Source organism: Bufo bufo, chromosome 2 (assembly GCF_905171765.1).
Source record: "Bufo bufo chromosome 2, aBufBuf1.1, whole genome shotgun sequence".
NCBI lineage: Eukaryota > Metazoa > Chordata > Amphibia > Anura > Bufonidae > Bufo > Bufo bufo.
The window spans coordinates 118,014,826-118,032,979 of NC_053390.1; the positions used below are offsets into that span (position 1 = coordinate 118,014,826).

At 44.5% G+C, this 18,154-nt stretch overlaps 1 protein-coding gene across 1 annotated transcript in view; it reads left to right on the forward strand.

Moving 5' to 3' along the window:
* The window catches only part of MRPS27 (mitochondrial ribosomal protein S27), a 117,379-nt gene that overhangs the window by 51,622 nt on the left and 47,603 nt on the right, over positions 1 to 18,154 (forward strand). The window contains exons 5-7 of the mRNA XM_040421471.1: positions 12,732 to 12,846; positions 13,662 to 13,740; positions 15,795 to 15,910. Of these exons, the coding sequence (XP_040277405.1) occupies positions 12,732 to 12,846; positions 13,662 to 13,740; positions 15,795 to 15,910 (310 nt within the window). The remainder of the gene's footprint in view (positions 1 to 12,731; positions 12,847 to 13,661; positions 13,741 to 15,794; positions 15,911 to 18,154) is intronic.

Sequence of the window (18,154 nt, forward strand, 5' to 3'; positions counted from 1 at the left end):
TGACACATACCTTCCATCCACGATGATTCCAGGTACCTTCTTACAGGATGTATTTTAAGGCTTTACCTAGCTAATAAATGTAGATAAACCATTTGAAGTCATCATACCGCTAACAGGAAGCTAGTAAATGGTTATTATAAGATATATAAAAAGAAAGAAAAAGAGTGAAGAGTAAGCATGTAGGTGAAAAGAAGGTGGACTACAACAGGACATGACACAAAGAGGAAGAACAAACAGGGAGGGGGAACAGGGTGACCTCTAGAGGCGTGTACAGTAATAATGATCCCACAATTGACGTTTGGGTTGAGATGCCTCAACAGTTGTGGAGTGTGGTACCAAAACATCAATATCTTATACGAGTTCTCTCTATGGGAGACACAAGTAGAAGTCAAAGCAGCTCTCCTCCAAATCAGTTTCCATTCTTCGGGGGAGATTGCACGTTCCAAAATGGTATCCTATTTGGTCATATAGGAGTGACGTACTGCAGTGGAGGAGTGGAGAGAAATAACGTAGATCTCAGAAATGAGTCCCTCGGTCGAATCCGAAAGTGGGGATTTAAATATACTGTTGAGGAAGTGTAGTATTTGCAGGTACTGATATCTAGTGGAGTCTGGGAGCTGGAAGGTAGATCTAAGAGCATCAAATGGTAATAGCCGCACAGTTCTGTGGTCTGTTATGTCTGTAAAGCGGAATAACTTGCTAGAGAACCATGGTCTAAAAAAAGGAAGGGAGCATACCCTCCGGAAATATGGAGTTGAATAGGAAAGAAGTCATAGTGGACTTATCTGAGACCAAGGAAAATAGTCATCTGCAGATTTGCTAGATGTTACACGTAAAGGACTTCGGGCCCAATAGTTGGGACTGAGTTGCAGGCGGAGTGGGAATTTGGATGTTTGAGCGCTAGCCATAGTTTTTCTATTTCCATCCATCTAGAGTAGGCATAAAGAGAGGACCAGGCTGGGAGTAGTCTCAGGTGCGTGGCCCAATAGTACCTAGTGATATCTGGGACTGACAGTCCTTCCTGCATTTTAAGAGCCGTGAGAACCCTGCAGGCTATTCTATGTCTTTTTCCATTCCATATGAACTGCAAGATAGCACATTGGAGAGCTCGCAACTCCTTCCCAGGTACAGGAACAGGGAGGGTCTCAAATAGGTATAACAGTTTGGGAAGAATGGACATTTTAACTGTTGCTATTCGTCCAAAGAAGGATATCGGCAAAGTCATCCATTTGGTCATAAGGAATTTAAGGTCCTGGAGGAGAGGTGGGGAATTAGGGGCATATAGGGAAGAGTACTTGGGAGTTAATTGTATCCCTAGATAGCGCAAGGATCTGGTAGTACTTAAAGTAAAAGTTAGTTTATAGTAATGCTAACCCAATAAACGAAAAAGATTTGGAAGAGGGACATGCAAGTCAGACAAGGTGAGAAGAATGTCATCTGCAAACAGATAAACTTTAAATTCTACATTATTAACTAAAACTCCATGGATGTCAGGGTGAGACCTGATAGCCGCTGCGAGTGGCTCAATGCAAAGCACAAAAAGGAGAGGCAAAAGAGTGCATCCCTGGCGTGTGCCGTTACTTATAGGGAATGTACCAGAATGGGCATTGGGTATATTGATAGTGGCTGTGGGTCGGGTGTAAAGCGCGCGCAGTGCGGTTAGAAAAGAGCCAGTGATACCAATACCCCGCAGGGTGGAAAACATGAAAGACCAACTTAGGCGGTAGAATGTTTTTTCTGCATCCAAGCTTAATAATAGAGCTTGTCGCTTACGTTTATTGAGAACACCGATCAAGCTTATAGTTCTCCTCGTGTGGTCACCACTCTGCCGGCATAGAACAAAGCCCACTTAGTCCTTCTGTATCAATTGAGGGAGCCAATATGAGAGCCGTTTAGCCAGGTTTTTAGTGAATATTTTTAGGTCACAGTTCAGGAGGGCTATGGGTTGATAATTTTAACAGTCTAATGGGTCTTTGCCTGGTTTTGGAATGAGGGTTATATAGGAGTGGAGAGTCCACTCTGGTATCGGAGCACCCTGTAAGAAGGCATTGAATAAGGTTAACATATATGGTAGGAGGAGAGGTAAAAAGGATTTGTATTAGAGGTAAGGTAGACCATTGGGGCCAGGGGAGTTATTGTTAGGGAGCTGTTTAACTACCCCCTCAAGCTCTTCCGCCATTATCTGGGTATTAAGCGATGCTAGTGCCATGTTCAGCATATTTGTCAGATTACATTTATTCTGAAAAGCAGAGAAAATGTTTTGGCGGTCTGTCTGGTTGGAAGGAAGTTGTTGGAAAAGGTGGAAATAGTATTATGGTCATATATCGTAGTGCCATCAGCCTGCCGCAGCGATGTTGGGGTTCCTGTCACATTGGACTCACGCATCTGACGTGCTAACATAGTGTGAGGCTTATTACCCCATGTGTAGAAGTGTTGCCTTGAGTATAGTAGCAACTTTTCTGTTTTTGCAATGGCCAGTTCCCGCAATCTAGTGCGCAAGAGCACTATACGGTAAAGCAGATGGCACGATCGACGTGTTCCTAGCTGAGATTCTAAATCTTTCAATTGAGCAGTAACTGTGGTCTTTTGCAAAGCAGTGTCTCGTTTCAGTTTTGAGCCCAGGGCAATACAATTTCCCCTGAAGACCGCCTTATGTGCTTCCCATAGTGTAGAAATGGATGACACAGAAGATTTGTTAAAGGAGAAGTATTTAGAGAGGGTGGTGTGCAGTTCCTGTTTAAAGGGATTCTGTCACCAGGTTTCACCCCTTCCAGATAAAAATATGGTTATGTTCAGGGCGTCTTCACGATTCCTAATGTGGTCTTATAAATGTAATCTGTAGGCTCATTTTGCTAAAAAAAAAAAACGCTATTACTAACCTGTCATTTAACAAAATAAGGTGCCCAAGGGGATGTAAATGGACCGAAGCTGCCGCCCGCACCCGCCGCCGTTCGTGCCCAGCTCCGCCTTTCCCGACCTCAGCGCCGTCTCATAATCCTGTGTGACGCCTCCGGCTCTCCTTCCCTCCCCCCTCCTTCTGCTCTAACATCTCGCGCCTGCGCACAGGGCTCTGCCTGATGCGCCTGTGCGGACTTCTCCGTTCGGCTTCATAGAGCGAAGTGCGCATGCGCCGGCACTTTGCTCAACCTCTCGATGACCTGCACACTGGCAGAGCCCTGTGCGCACGCGCGAGATGTTAGAGCAGAAGGGGGGAGGGAGGGAGAGCCGGAGGCGTCACACAGGATTATGAGGCGGCGCTGAGGTCGGGAAAGGCGGAGCTGGGCACGAACGGCGGCGGGTTCGGGCGGCAGCTTCGGTCCATGTACATCCCCTTGGGCACCTTATTTTGTTGAATGACAGGTTAGTAATAGCGTTTTTTTTTTAGCAAAATGACCCTACAGATTACATTTATAAGACCACATTAGGAATCGTGAAAGCTCCCTGAACATAACCATATTTTTATCTGGAGGGGGTAAAACCTGGTGACAGATGGAACAGTTTCAACATGTGTGAGAAACGCTGCTCGAAATGCAAGCTCAGACTCTGAGAGCGAGCTTTTGCTGGGGTGCAGTATTAGATCTGTAGTGTTAGATAGTTCAAGTAGGTGCAGCCCAGGTCCCAGACCCGGACAGTCCATCTTGGGGAGGAGAACGATGCCTTTTCTGTCGCAAAGTTTGCCATATTGAGGCAGGGGCAGGTGGCGGCTCCGGAACTTCACAATCCTCGACAGTAGGAGTAGATATACCCAGAGGGGAACAGAACTCCGGGAGATCAGCGTGGGTTCTCAGGGTAGATGTCTTGCCATTGCTGGAAACAATCAGTGCAAAAGGGAACCCCCAACAGTACGCAACTTTTTTTTTGTCCCAAAGACAGGTCAACAGAGGTTGCAGTGATCGTCTCTTTTGGACAGTCCTCCATGAGAGATCCCGATATAATTGTACAGAGGATCCAGGAAAGTCGATGGGCCGAACAGTGCGAGCTTTGGCCATGATGGCTTCTTTAAGCTGAAAGTAATGCACGCAACAAATCACATCGTGGGGTTTCATAGAGAAATTTTTAGAGCGAAGTGCCCTATGCGCTCGATCTAATTTAATAGCTTGGGGGGGTTTGAGAGCCCAATACTGAATTGAAGAGTTCTTTAAGGAGATCATGTAGGTTTTCATCTTTCTCAGATTAAGGCAAGCCTCTAACTCTGATGTTGTTCCTGTGCCCCTGTTGTCTAAATCCTCTAGATGGCGCGAGTTATCCCTGATAGTACGGGCATGCTGTACAATGGTAGATTTGAGGGTATCATCGTGATCTGTTTCAATAGAATCAATACGAGAGGCCATCAGTTTAAAGCCCTGGCGTAAAGAGGAAATTTCAGATTTACATACATTCCTCACCTCTGTTATTAAAGCCTTGAAGTGCTCTTTAGTGGGCATGTGTTGTAACGTCTGTTGAAGTATCGCTGAGGCCTGCAAGGGAAGCTGCACGACATCTTCCCTGTCTTCTGCAGAGTCAGAGAGCTGGTCCCACTTGGCAGTGTCCCTCTCAGTCCTCCCCAGGCTCTGCGCTAGTTCAAGGGGATCTTCTGGGGGCTCACACCAATCACGGAGCCTCTGGGACGACGTTGCGGCTTGTTTGGCCTGTTTGGTTGCTTATTTAGGCGGCATGGCGATCACCGGTGGGCCCTGCGTGCGGGTTCTCAGCGGTGGGCCTGATGTTCTGCTCAAGGTTAGACCCTGGGGCTCGGGAGTAAATTCACTTTCTTCCGGCGACGGAGGAGAAGGAGCAGATTCTAGGGAGCAGCGCTGTTGTGGGCCACTTGGCAGGAAGGGCGCAGGAGCTGATGCGTCACAAGGCAGTCCAGAAGCAGAAGACGGGGGTAGGCCGCAATCTGGAAGCGGGGGAGCGGGACCACGATACAGGTATGCATCTAGAGTTGTGCTCACCGGAGTAGTTGCTGGGGTGTTCCTGGGCTTCTTGGCAGTTAGTTTCCTCCCCACCACTGGTGCATATGAGTCCCCTTATGAAAGCGGAGCTCAGAGTTTACGCCGCCATCTTCTCAGGTGTACAGGCCACGCCACCTCCTTTTCATCTTTTAAGCCTTATATCTGCCAGTTTCCGGGCTCCTCTTCTGCCATGCAAGATGGCCGTACTGCCTCTCAGACTACTTGGTACACACTGCATCTGTAGTCAGAGACACTTCCTTCTTGTTGAGCCCTTTCTGGCCAATCTGAGGGAAGCAGGAAGTGTCTTTGACTACCCTATGCACAGTATGCATCAGGTAGCCTAAGAAGTAGTGTGGTCATCTTGGATCGCAGGAGAGGAGCCCAAGAAATGTGAGATCTGCAGTTGAAAAGATGGAAAGGAGGTCATCTGGTAAGTGTTCTTTCTTTCCCCAGTGAATGTAAAATATATTTTTCTTAAACCAGAGGTTCGCTTTAATAGTTATCTGATCGTGTATGACCGTGTCTTACCATTGTACAATGAAGCAGTGTGTTATGGATCAGTGGCTGGAAGCTGCTGGACTTTATACCACAGTTTTTTTTTCTTTGAGGATTAGTCATTGCATTAGATTCAACATATAAGGCAAGATTCAGACTGCCGTATTGTGGCCCCTGCATGACAGTTGTGTCCAGTGGTCTTCAGGTCTGTGAGACAAGAGCCAGAATTGTGCATGCCATGAGTTTTTCCTCACGGACCCTTGGTAATGAGTTGCACTATTGAAGTGTTTGGGTCCGTGTGTAGACCATTGCATACATGGATAGACCTGGTCCATACACAGTCTTTTCCATCCATGTGCTATCTCGACTGCACCTGTGGACCGTGGGTCAGCACAGAGAAGTTCACAGTATGCATTATTTTCTACCTTCTATCCGTGACTCATTCATACAATGAAGAAAATAAATCTGGAAAAAACTAGAAATCACAATGGCTGACTAAATCCTCCACTAGTCTAGGTTGATCAAAAGAGATATTTCTATCAGATTGGCTGAAATTTAACAGTGAACGATTGGTTTGGCTAACTAGTGATCGTCTGGAATGAAGTCACCCATGTTTAAAATGTTCATCCAATAGTTGCTTGTCCACACATGATCTCTCCCTGAAAGGACACAAACAAAGACAGTGCGTCCTTTTTCCCTGGCGTCATCGAAAATGTAATAGCCAATATAGACTAAAGTGTATGCCTGTGTTGGCATAAAGCTCACCGCCAGACCAGGGCCATGGAGTTGGTAAGCCAAAGTTCTGACTACAACTCCTTCATAAATGGCCAATAATTTAGTTATAAAAAATTACCTGTAGTAAAATGGGAACATCGGGCCTTTTCTTACGATCGGGTAGTAATATAAACTGGGAAAGCGAAGATGCAGCACACTCTCTTGTTCGGGTGCAAGTCAGGCCGGTGTGGACCAGCACCTGGGTCCAATTCAGTAAGACGAAAAAAAGCCAGCAGCACACCATGGATTTCAAAAAGAACTCGTGCGGTTTATTCACCTAATGTCAGGTAGCAGCGACGCTTCAACCGCTTGTTGCGGTCTTTCTCAAGCTTGAGAAAGACCGCAACAAGCGGTTAAAACGTCGTTGCTACCTGACATTGGGTGAATAAACCGCACGAGTTCTTTTTGAAATCCATCGGGTAGTAATATAGATAGATACATAGATAGAACTTAAAGGGGTTGTCCTCTTATTTTTTTATAATGGTGACCTAACCTCTGGAGATATCAGACTGGCGGGTACTGAGTGCTGGCACCCCTATGATCAGCTGTTTGAAGATAAGGCAACGCTCGTACGAGCTTGATAGGGCTTGAGCTGCCGGGAGGAGCCATGTACACGCCGTTCTGCAGAAAAAAACGGAACACTGATGAATCCCATGACAGTCAATGGGGTCCGGTTTGCTTTTGTTTTGACTCCCAAAAATGGATCAGCCATGCTGACAACGGAGCACTGCTGGGCATGAAAATCTTTTCTATATATTGCAGTGGTGCCTATGGAATATATTTACCACGAGTGTATTGGAGGATTGTACTGGAAGGCTACATTCACAAAACAGTATAAATCGACTGTCTGACTGCTGTTTTTTTTTTATTTATTTTTTTATGGCAGTCACACGACCATATTAAGAACAATGGTACTCTGTGAGGTTATTCACATGGCTGTGTTTTTTGACAGCCCGTGAATAAAGGCCATCAAAAAATAGGACATGTCCCATTTTGTTCGTTTTCATACAGTTGAAGGGGGCCATTTCTCTGAAAGGCGTCAGCTAAAAAAACAAATGGACCATTTTGACGTTTTTAACATTTTCACTAACATGTGAATGTAGCCTAGGGCTGTGTTCACATCACACTCTGCGTATGTGTTGGAAAAGCTCCTGGCGCATACACTGAATATATCCATAGGCTTTTCTTCACCCGACTGAGAAGCGAGACATTAGTCATCCACCGCTAGTAAAAGTATTTTGTGCTGTTTGACGGTTTTTAACATATGTGCCAATAGGCGAAGTATGTCCCTGTATGGTCTTCCACCGGGGGTACACATCGGGGACAGAAGGCGCAGGCAAGATCATAAGCCGTAAATATACTTTTGAAGGCATTTTCTGGGAGTTTGTAAATCTCCTGAGCTTTGACGCTTGTCCCTGTTTTGCCCTCTAGGTGCCGATCTTGACATTTTTTTTTAATGTAGGGACATTTGGCAGATGTATCCGTGTTTCCATATAACTCACATACACGGGATCAAAGGCTGTATTCTAGCATTTACCCTTTAATCCTAGTCATACTGTTGTCCCTCTATTAGGTGTTCATACACCATATTAAGGAATTTTGGGTGCCTAATTTCCCCTGTGGTGGCACTACAGGGAAATGAATGGAGTGCTGCAAATCTAAGAAGTTATCCTCTATCCAGACTGCAGGGTTTCAGAAGAAAACAAGGGAGCCTGTCTGGATTTCATGCCGCCTGCGGTTTGGGTAGCATGAATCTCCCAACAGGATCCTGTTAGTAAGTGATCTACTGTGACAAAAGGGTTAATTGGCTGGTTTAAAGGGTTAATTTCCATTATTGCTTGATTTGCCTCTTTCTATTTTTCTAAGGGCTCATTCAGACGGCCGTATGCTGTCTGCAAAAATGTGGTTCGTTTTTTTGCAGATTAGATGCGGACCCATTTACCTCTATAGGGCCCTTTTATTCCATTCCCCGGCTCCGTAAAACAAATGAGACATGTCCTATACTTGACAGTGAAAATCAGGACGTGGCCCCATTGAGGTCTATGGGTCCACAAAAATAAGGAATGCAATCCGTTTATATTTTTTTTTTTTGCGGACATGCTGAACTGTCCACAAGAAAACGGATCCGCATTTTTGCGGACACCATACGGCCGTCTGAATGAGCCCTAAGGGTATTACATGAATGTAGTTTTCATTGTGCGAGATGCAAGGCAGTTGGGTGACTTTAGTTTCTCAATTCACATATCAGGAAATACTCCAGTTGGATGTGGATTTGAATTTATCTACTGTAAATTCTACCTTTTTCTTTAATCGTATGCATTTTTTGAGCCCTTTGTTTTGGGGCCCCCAGTCAGTCAGTGACGTAAATGCTATTTTAGGGTGAGAGGCGGAGGGTTCGTCTGGATTGTTGCATGCCAGCCTGTGATTATGGCAGCAGAATGGCTGGTCTTGGATTGTGTTTGCATAACCCTGGCTTGCACCTGTTACTTGTGAATGAAATGAGGCCATTTAGATGCATTCATGCATGTCATGGCTCCCTACGGGACCCTTCAGTAATCTTTTTGCTCACTCCGGTCATAGAGGCTGGGCATCCGTTTTAGGATTAACAATAGAGAAGGAAGGAGCTGACAAATTAATGTTTGTTCACTTGAGAAGAACCATTATAGATGACTCCGTAAAAAGGCTATATCCCAAATGCAGGACTGGGCGGGAGGTGTTGACTTGTATGGTAACGCTTGTACCGGAATGACTCTAATGAAAGGGTGGAGAGGCTTCATGGTTGATGTCAGTACAATGAGGTCAAATTCCTGCTACAAACCATTTTAATACTGGAATCGCTGGAGTCCGTACAAAAGAGCCTTTTCTTTAGAACACTCCTCTTTCGTGCAGATTTAAGAAGGGTGAGATCTACGGAAAAGCGTCAAATCTGCAAGTAACACGTGCGGATTTGGTGCCGAAACGCACAGAATTCTGTACAAAAATTTGTGCGGAATTTCTGCACCCCTGTGCAGGTACGTAGCCTGAAGGGGTTGTCCAGCCAATTTTGTTTTTAAGGGGTTCCATTATGTAAAATAATAAATCGGTTATCCCCTTACCGATACCCCGTCACTCCTGCTCCAGCTCTTTATGGTCTCCCACCGCTCTCTGCTTTTCGGTCCCTCTCGACAAACTAGAAATGCCTGTTCAGCCAATCACTTTGCAGCAGCAGGTCACCTGACTGCACTCGCGATGCAGAAACGGCCGAGTGATGTGCTGTCTCTCTCAATCCAATAGACTGGAAATGGAGTGGCAGTGCACGTTCTCCACTGCCGCTTCCTCATTGCAGCCGTGCAGTGGGAGTAACGGGGAGCTTAGGACCCTTGTTCTACAGTAGTGATTGGTGGAGGTCCCAGCAATAAGACTTGTATAGTGCCCTGAAAAAGTATCCATACCCCTTGAACTTTTTCACGTTTTATGCGGAACAGATCTGGACCAGTTCTGTACCCATTCATTTTCAATGGGTCCTGGAAAAAATCGGACAGCACAATGTGTGCTGTCCGTTTCCGTTGTTCCGTTCCGCATGTCCGAAAAAATATAAAACTTGTCCTATTTTTTTCCGCAAAAATTGGATCCTGGTACAATACAAAGTCAATGGATCCGCAAAAAACGGAAGACATTCGTATGTCATCCGTTTTATGCGGATTACGTTCATGGAAATTAAATTTTTATTTTATAAACTTTTATTCACTTTTTTTTTTCAATTTTTTTTCAAAGAAATCCAAACAACTTTATTTGCTTATTGAAATTTATACATGTTTCCGTTTTTTGCGGATCCGCAAAAAACGGATGACATACGGAAACATTTTCAGGAACAACGGATCCGCAAAAAATCAGGATATAGAAAAATACTGACGTGTGAATGTAGCCTTAAATGTATTTTTATTGGGGTTTTATGTAATAGGCCAACTCAAAGTAGCAAGTATGTGTGAAGTTAAAAGAAATGATCTTTTTTTAAGGCTCTGTATTTTGTATCATGTGGACAGGTGATAAATGTCCATTGTAGGAGAGCACCTTTAGACACTTATCCCTTAGGCCTCATGCACATGAACGTTATTTGGGTCCATATCCGAGTCGCATTTTTTGCAGCTTTTGTAGTCCGGATGCGGACCCATTCACTTCAATGGGGCCACAAAAGATGTGGACAGCATGTGTGCTGTACGCATCTGTACCTCCGTTCTGCGGCCCAAAAAAAAAAAAACATGTCCTATTATTGTCCGTATAACTCGCAAGGATGGGACTGGTGTATTGAGGGACAGACCTTCTGCGGAACGCACATTGCTGGTATCCGTGTTTTGCAGATCTGCGATTTGTGGACCACAAAACACGTACGCTGTGTGCATGAGGGTTTATCCTGTGGTAGGAGATAAGTTGTGGTCATTCCCTTGTTGTGATTAGAAAATGGCTTGTTGCTTATATCACATTTTTATGTTAAACATATTTTTTTTGAATTTCTGGTGAGTCATTATCTGTAGTTAATTTTTTTTTTTTTTATATAATCCTGTAATTTTCACACTGGCCACTAGGCCTAAAATATGTTAAGACTTCCTGTTTTTTTGAGAGAAGCTACATAGGCCATAGACACATCGGACAAGAGGGGACCCCATTGAATTCTATAGGAGATTATTTTATGCATGCTGTGTGACCTGTGCAGAGGTCGGGAGGGAGTAGTATCACTTATCGTTAATGTTGGATCCTGTGTTATCTGTCCAGAAGTGTTACTTGTCATTGTATTTCTGCCTGCAATAATAACAAGATAGCGACAGAAAAGTTACCGGTACAGAATAGGAAATCACAACCTATTATTATGCCTAGTGAACAGTGTGAACATTATATCTATATATAGATAATGAAATGGTAAATAAATAAAATAATAAAAATAAAAAATGATACTATTCCCTCTCCACATCTGTGATAGCATTACACTAGGCTGGCGTGAGGGATCTTCTTTCTCATCACAATTTCCAGTGGCCACGGGCAGTGTTTTCCAGCACCGGAGACACGGGGTAAATTGGAGGAGGATGGGTAGCTGTAATAATCCGGTAAATGTTCTGGAAAGCGAGTTCAATCAGATGGAAGAAATATCACTGACAAGAAGCGCCGGGAGGACACGGCTGGAGGCTGCCAGCATCTGGATGTCTCTGTAGCAGCCTTATCGGTTCCTTGCTCTGCTAGGACGCAGCAATTCACTCTTTCAGTTTAAATCTCTGTTACTGTAACACCTCCGGTTTGGCACTGATCTGCCAGGGACTTGGCGTTAGAACAGGCCAGCCGCAAGAACACACCCTTAAGGGACGGGCAGTGTAATTATGCTTCCTAGGTCCTCGCAAGCGCTAGGTAAAATTAGGTTGTGGATACGCAGATTTTTGTAAAATTGGCTTCTGCTCCGCTTTGCATGCAAGAGAGAGCCAAGTGCCCCTGCTGCACATAATGAGAAGCTAAATTGGGATTCCCTTGAACATTGATGCTTACAATAAAGAAGGCAGAGCAGTGACATCTCCTTACAACAGGGATTTCCCCGAAAACTTGACAGCAGCAGAAGAAAATGAGACCGATTTACGTGAAACACAAGAGGTGCCTGCGGGTAGCAATACGTACTGTCAGGCTGATATAAAGCAAGCTAGAGACTGGCCGCTAATGCTGGTGGTAGTAGTCCATTATGGCTGGAATTATTTCACATGCGTATATCCAGTCTATCCAGGCAAAAAAAAAACCGTGGCTGTAAGGCCTCAGGCACACGATTGTATGCATTTTGTGATCCGAAAAATACGGACATTTTGCGGACCCATTAAAGGGATTCTGTCATCAGAAATGAGCCCTATAAGCTAAACATATTGCGATGTCCCTTGTAAAACACTGAATCCTAAAGTGAGTTTATCAAATGCCCCTGTGGCTCTATATTCATAAAAAAGCGGTTTATATCACCTGTCAATCACTTCAAAATATGTCAAAGGGGACGTCTCATGGTGAAAGGTGTCCGGCTGCAGCCATCTCGTTTAGGTGCCCAGCGCCGCCTTCTGAGCTGAAATCGCCGCCCTCCCTTTCATTCGATCCGCCTACCTCAGGTGACTAACCTTCCTTGTGCCCAGCCACGCCCGCCTGTGATAGCCGTAGTCTCGCGATGCGCGAGCTCGCGCATGTGCAGTTCTTTCCCTGAGGCTAATGCCAGCACAGGGAAGGAACACTATACCGCGCACTGCGCATCGCGAGATTACGGGCACACGGACAGCACCTGTATTTTGCAGATCCGCGATTTGCAGACTGCAAAATGGATATGATCGTGTGCATGACGCCTAATTGCTGGATACGGCTGTTTTTTGATATGGTGGATATTTTTTTCGTATTGAGGGATATTTCCAATTGCTTTCCAGTTTATGGAAAACGGTCATTTTAGTATTAGTAGTAGTAGTAGTGGTCATGGTGGGAGTGGTAGTACTCAATGCCCCTCTCAGTGATTTTGCAAGTATTACAATGTCTTGGCCTTTGTTGTAGGTTTCGTCACAGTCCGAACTGTTGGTATTTGAGGAATTGGACAATACACGGGTGGATTCGTAAATGTCTCCAGTACGGGGCATCAGACAAGGCTTTATATACTCTGAAGAATAAGGTAAGACTTTTATTTTTTCTCTAGGGTCCTACTTCTTGCCCAGAAATGACTGGAATTTGCTTCAAGGGGTTGGTCCTCTTTGTGGACCTTTTCTACAGACTCCACAGGATTGCCACTCTCCAGTCATTCCCTGCAGTAACCAGGTGACTTGGCATCAGAAAGGATGTTGACATGGAGAGCCAGTGGCGTGCATCGTGTAAGTATGATCACCATCATGGGTCCAGCCTCACTGTAGGGTCTGTAGAAAATGTCCACAGACAGAGGAGGAGCCTGGGAATCTTCAGATCTACAGCCAAAAAGATGAAAATAAGCGTTCCCTTTAAGTGTAAGTGTTCTCCCAGTTAATGTGAATTGCTTGAATCAGAAGGTCCCTTTTGAGTTGACATTGCCATCTCCATAGCTGTGGGCAATTGGCCATGTATTGAAAGATAGAAGATCTGGTGACTTGTCAATAATGAGTTACCATTGCCTACTCGGTATGGCGAAAGACTATTGTTTTGGGCAAGAGCGTTGACATCCTGTAGTAGTCGCCATCTTGCAGGTTCGCCTGTTACTAGGCAGTGGCTGAACTCCTTCGAGGGCTGCTGAGCATTCTTACTCGGCCATTTTGGGAACTCCATTAGAAATGAATGGAGAGGTCTGCACAGGTATGGCCGCCTCTCCCTTCATGCAGGATAAGTGCGGTTCCCAGAGGTGGGGCTTTCACCTATCATACATTTATGACATATCCTGTGGTTATGCAATAAGTATTGTGATGGGAATAATTTACTTGTAAAAATATCAGAATGCAATAATTTTCGGTGTCACTTTTATAGGTCCAGTACGGAATGTTTCCAGATGACTTCACATTTAACTTATTACTCGATACATTCATAAAGAATGGAGATTTTGAAGGTACCGTATACGCCTTTTTCACAACTTTCGTTTTTGTAAGTACACGTGTAAAATCCTGCATCTTTGTAACATGTATTGTGACTATTTTGGAGGTTTTCACTTATTTTACAGTTTACTTTAAATTAGGCACGGCTCCATCCATTCTCCATGGAACTGCTGGAGGCATGCGATTAAAGCATTTGGCTACCTGTGGCAATCCCATAGTGATAAATGGAGGTGCAGTGTGAATTCTCAGCTGCCAATAGATTCATACAGGAGGACCCAGGACCCCCATGCTCATGATCAGTGGTCGTCCCAGTAATTGGACCTCCACTAATCGCCACTTAACCCCCACCCTATGTGTACAGGATAAGCTTTAAATCTTGGGATATCCCCTTAAAGAAGGCCTGTCACCTCTCCTGACATGACTGTTGTAGTAACTACTTGCATTCCTCAAGTAATGACAATTCTGGAGCACCTTTTCTTTTAACTATATTTTGTACTATTCCTCTATTATTCCTACTTAGAAATTTATCAATAAATCGCCAATATTCTGCAATAAAAGTTGATCTGGGGTAGGGCTGCAGCTATCGATTATTTTAGTAATCAAGTATTCTATTGATTAATCCAACGATTAATAGAGTTCTCTAATAAGAAAAAAACATATTAAAAGAACGTTTTCCTTTATAAAAACTCATCAGACCCCCCCAGTGCCATCGGGCTCCTCCCCCCCGCCCAAGTGCCATCAGGCTCTTTCTCTTCCCCCCCCCCCCCCCTAGTGCCATCAGCTCCCCCCCCTCCAGTGCCATCAGCTCCCCCCCCCCTCCAGTGCCATCAGCTCCCCCCCCTCCAGTGCCATCAGCTCCCCCCCCCCTCCAGTGCCATCAGTCCCCCCCCCCCCTCCAGTGCCATCAGCTCCCCCCCCTCCAGTGCCATCAACTCCCCCCCCCCCCCCCCCAGTACCATCAGCGGCTACACCCACAGTGCCATCAGCTGCCCCCCCAGGGCCAGTGAAATAAAATACTTGCCTCTCCTGTAGGGCCTCAGCTCCTTAGCCTTACCTGCACTATGTCCTGATGATGTGTCAGGATCAAGCACAGCGCAGTGCGGGCCGGCGGGTGACCACGGATCGGTGAGTAATAGCAAGGGCTTCACTCACGCTCCATGGTCACATGACACAAACGAATCCTCAATGCAAAAAATGTGCATCGAGGATTTTTTTGTGTCAAGTTACTCGATTTAATCAAGTAATCGTTTCAGCCCTAATCTGGGGTTTACCAGTGGGGTGTGTCCCTGCACAGTCGGACACTGGCAACACTTATTGAATAGTGTCAGACTGTGCAGGGACACATCCCCAACTGGTAAAACACCCATTTGGACCTTTATTGCAGACTGCTGGAAATGTATTCATAAACTGGTAGAAATACTTCTTTATGTCTGAAATACTTACATATATTTGAAAATTATAAGAAAAGATGCTCCAGAGTTGTCATTACATGGGGAATGCCAGTAGTTACTAAGGCTTATTTCACATTTGCAGTAAGCAGATCTGGCAGGCTGTTCCGGATCCATGAATACCAGGTGCTACCATGAGCTGCCGAGGTTCTGTCCGGATCTATTCACTATAATGGGGACCGGTGGAGATCCGTCAGCAACCTGGCAAATATGCTGAGGAGCAGCCGGACAAAAAACGCTGCACGCCGGGTAGCTGCGGAATCTTCACTGGTCCCCATTATAGTGAATGGAGCCGGGTGGTAACTCGGCAGCGCACGGTATTCACAGATCCGGCAGGCTGCCAGATCTGTTTTAATGTAGATGGGAAACAGGCTTAAAACAGACATGTCAGGAGAAGTCACAGGTCCTCTTTAAAGGCAATGATGTATATGATGTTAACCATGACAAAGAAGATGTAAAAGCCTATTACATCCTCTGGGCCACTAAGATAATGTACTTTCCAGTTATGGGGACTCAAATCAGTTTATTTAGTATAATATGATTTAAAGGATTATATATATATTTTTTAATCACCTGTGGTTTGTTTTATGGTTTGAAGAAGTTGCATCTTGATCTTGCAGATGCCATTTCTGTGGTGACGGAGATAATGCTACAAGAGAGTTTTGAGAACGTCTCCACCCAGCTTCTCTGTCTCTACGCTTTGCACAAATATCTATCTGGAAATCCACAGATGACGGTAATTTTATATTATTTTTTTTGGGTTGAGTTTTTTGTATTTGATGGAAAAATTGTATTTATAGGTGTTATCTCCTAAAGAGAGAACAGTCTGTTTTACCCCAATGTTACTGGATTTAGTGAAGAGCAGCCAGGGAGCGATACGAGGGAGGCTACAGCAGAAATAGATTTATGCGTGACCTTAAAGTGTGGCCCACTTGATGGACATAATCTAAGGCGCCAGATAGTCTGTGTCTACAGACGACAACCGCTGTCCATATGTTCTTTAAAGGGTTATCTAACAAAGCTAGAACCAGCCCTGTACCTCACATGGATCCAGAGATCTCTCCGTTCATTGCTCCAATTGTTCTGCTAGATTTATTTCAAGCTGGCAGCTCAGGGGGCGTGTCTTTTTTCAAGGGGGGGGGGGGTATTTTCTTGGGGGGGGGGGCGTGTCTTTTCTCGGGGGGCGCGTCTTTCTTCTGTAGCTCTAGTCCTTTCACAGCTCAGGAGGCAGTTGAAGGATAAAACTGAGCATGTGCGGCCTTCTCCGGGAGCAGGACAAAGAAGAGAAGAACAAACAGCAGGTGGCGCTATACAGATTGATTTTATTGAATAACTCAGTAGCTATACTAAGTGTTTAATTACATGCAATTACAAAAGTATTCAGATCCAGGTGCTGGTTTAAAAACTGTACAATATTTTTCCTGGGACAACCCCTTTAACCACCTCCCGTCCGCATGTTGACTATAAACGTCCGGGAGGTGGTTCTCTATTTCTGAATGGACGTTCTGGAACGTCCATTCAGAAACTGCAGCTACACGCTAATCGTGCAGCTGCTGATCGGGTTGCCCGCTGTCAGTGACAGCAGGGCAACCCAGAGAGAAGGCAGGGACAGTGTCCAGGTGTCTCTGCCTTCTGGATCGCTGCATACACAGCGCTCATGTATGCAGAGCTATGCGCTTCCTGTTCCGGCCTGGCGGTCATGTGACCGCCGGGACCGGATAGTGCAGGAGCTGTGTAAGGTCTTCCACAGACCTCGATCAGCCCTGCTCTGAGGCTGTACAGCGCTGTATTGCGCTGTACAGCCTCTCTGGGGGGGGGGGGGGGGGTGTATTTCTCCTGTAACTGGGGCTACTATGTCAGCCCCAGTTACAGGAGAAATCAACAGTGAAAAAATAAAAAATAAAGTGAAGTAAATGTCCCCCAGAGGTCTTGTATGATCTTATGGGGGACGAAAAGTGTAAAATAAAAAATAAATAAATAAATAAAATAAAAAGGTTTCACATGTAAAAAAAATATTCCCCAAGTAAGGAATAAAAAAAAAAGTTAAAAATAGGAACAATAAAATAAAATAGACATATTTGGTATTGCCGCGTCCGTGACAGTCGGCTCTATAAATATATCACACAATCGACCCAGTCCGATTAAACACCATAAAAAAAAAATATATATATATATATATATATAACTGCCATTTTTGTCACCTTACATTACAAAAAGTGCAACACCAAGTGATCAAAAAGGCGTATGTCCCACAAAATGGTATCCAATGGTATCCCAATAAAACAGTCATCTCTCAAAAAATAAAAAAACTATAGCTCTCAAAACATGGACACATTAAAACATAATTTTTTTGTTTCAAAAATGCTATTATTGTGTAAAACTTAAATAAATAAAAAAAAGTATACATATTAGGTATCGCCACGTCCGTAACGATCTGCTCTATAAAAATGTTACTTGACCGAACCCCTCAGATGAACGCTGTAAAAATAAATAAATAAATAAAACTGTGCTAAAACAACCAATTTTTTTTGTCACCTTGCCCCATAAAGTGTTATAATGAATGATCAAAAAATCATATGTACCCAAAAATAGTGCCAATAAAACTTGCACCTTATTCCCTAGTTTCCAAAATGGGATCACTTCTTGGGAGTTTCTACTGTAAGGGTGCATCAGGGGGGCTTCAAATGGGACATGGCATCTAAAAACCATGTGGAGTTGCTTTTTTTCTGCGCCCTGCCATACAGCAGTTCATGACCACATGTGGGGTGTTTCTGTAAACAGCAGAATCTGGGTAATAAATATTGAGTTTTGTTTGGCTGTTAACCATCGATGTGTTAAAGAAAAAATTGGATTAAAATGGAAAATCTGCCAAAAAAGTGAAATTTAAAATTTTTATCTCCATTTTCCTTTAATTGTTGTGGAACGCCTAAAGGGTTTACAAAGTTTGTAAAATCGGTTTTAAGTAATGTGAGGGGTGTAG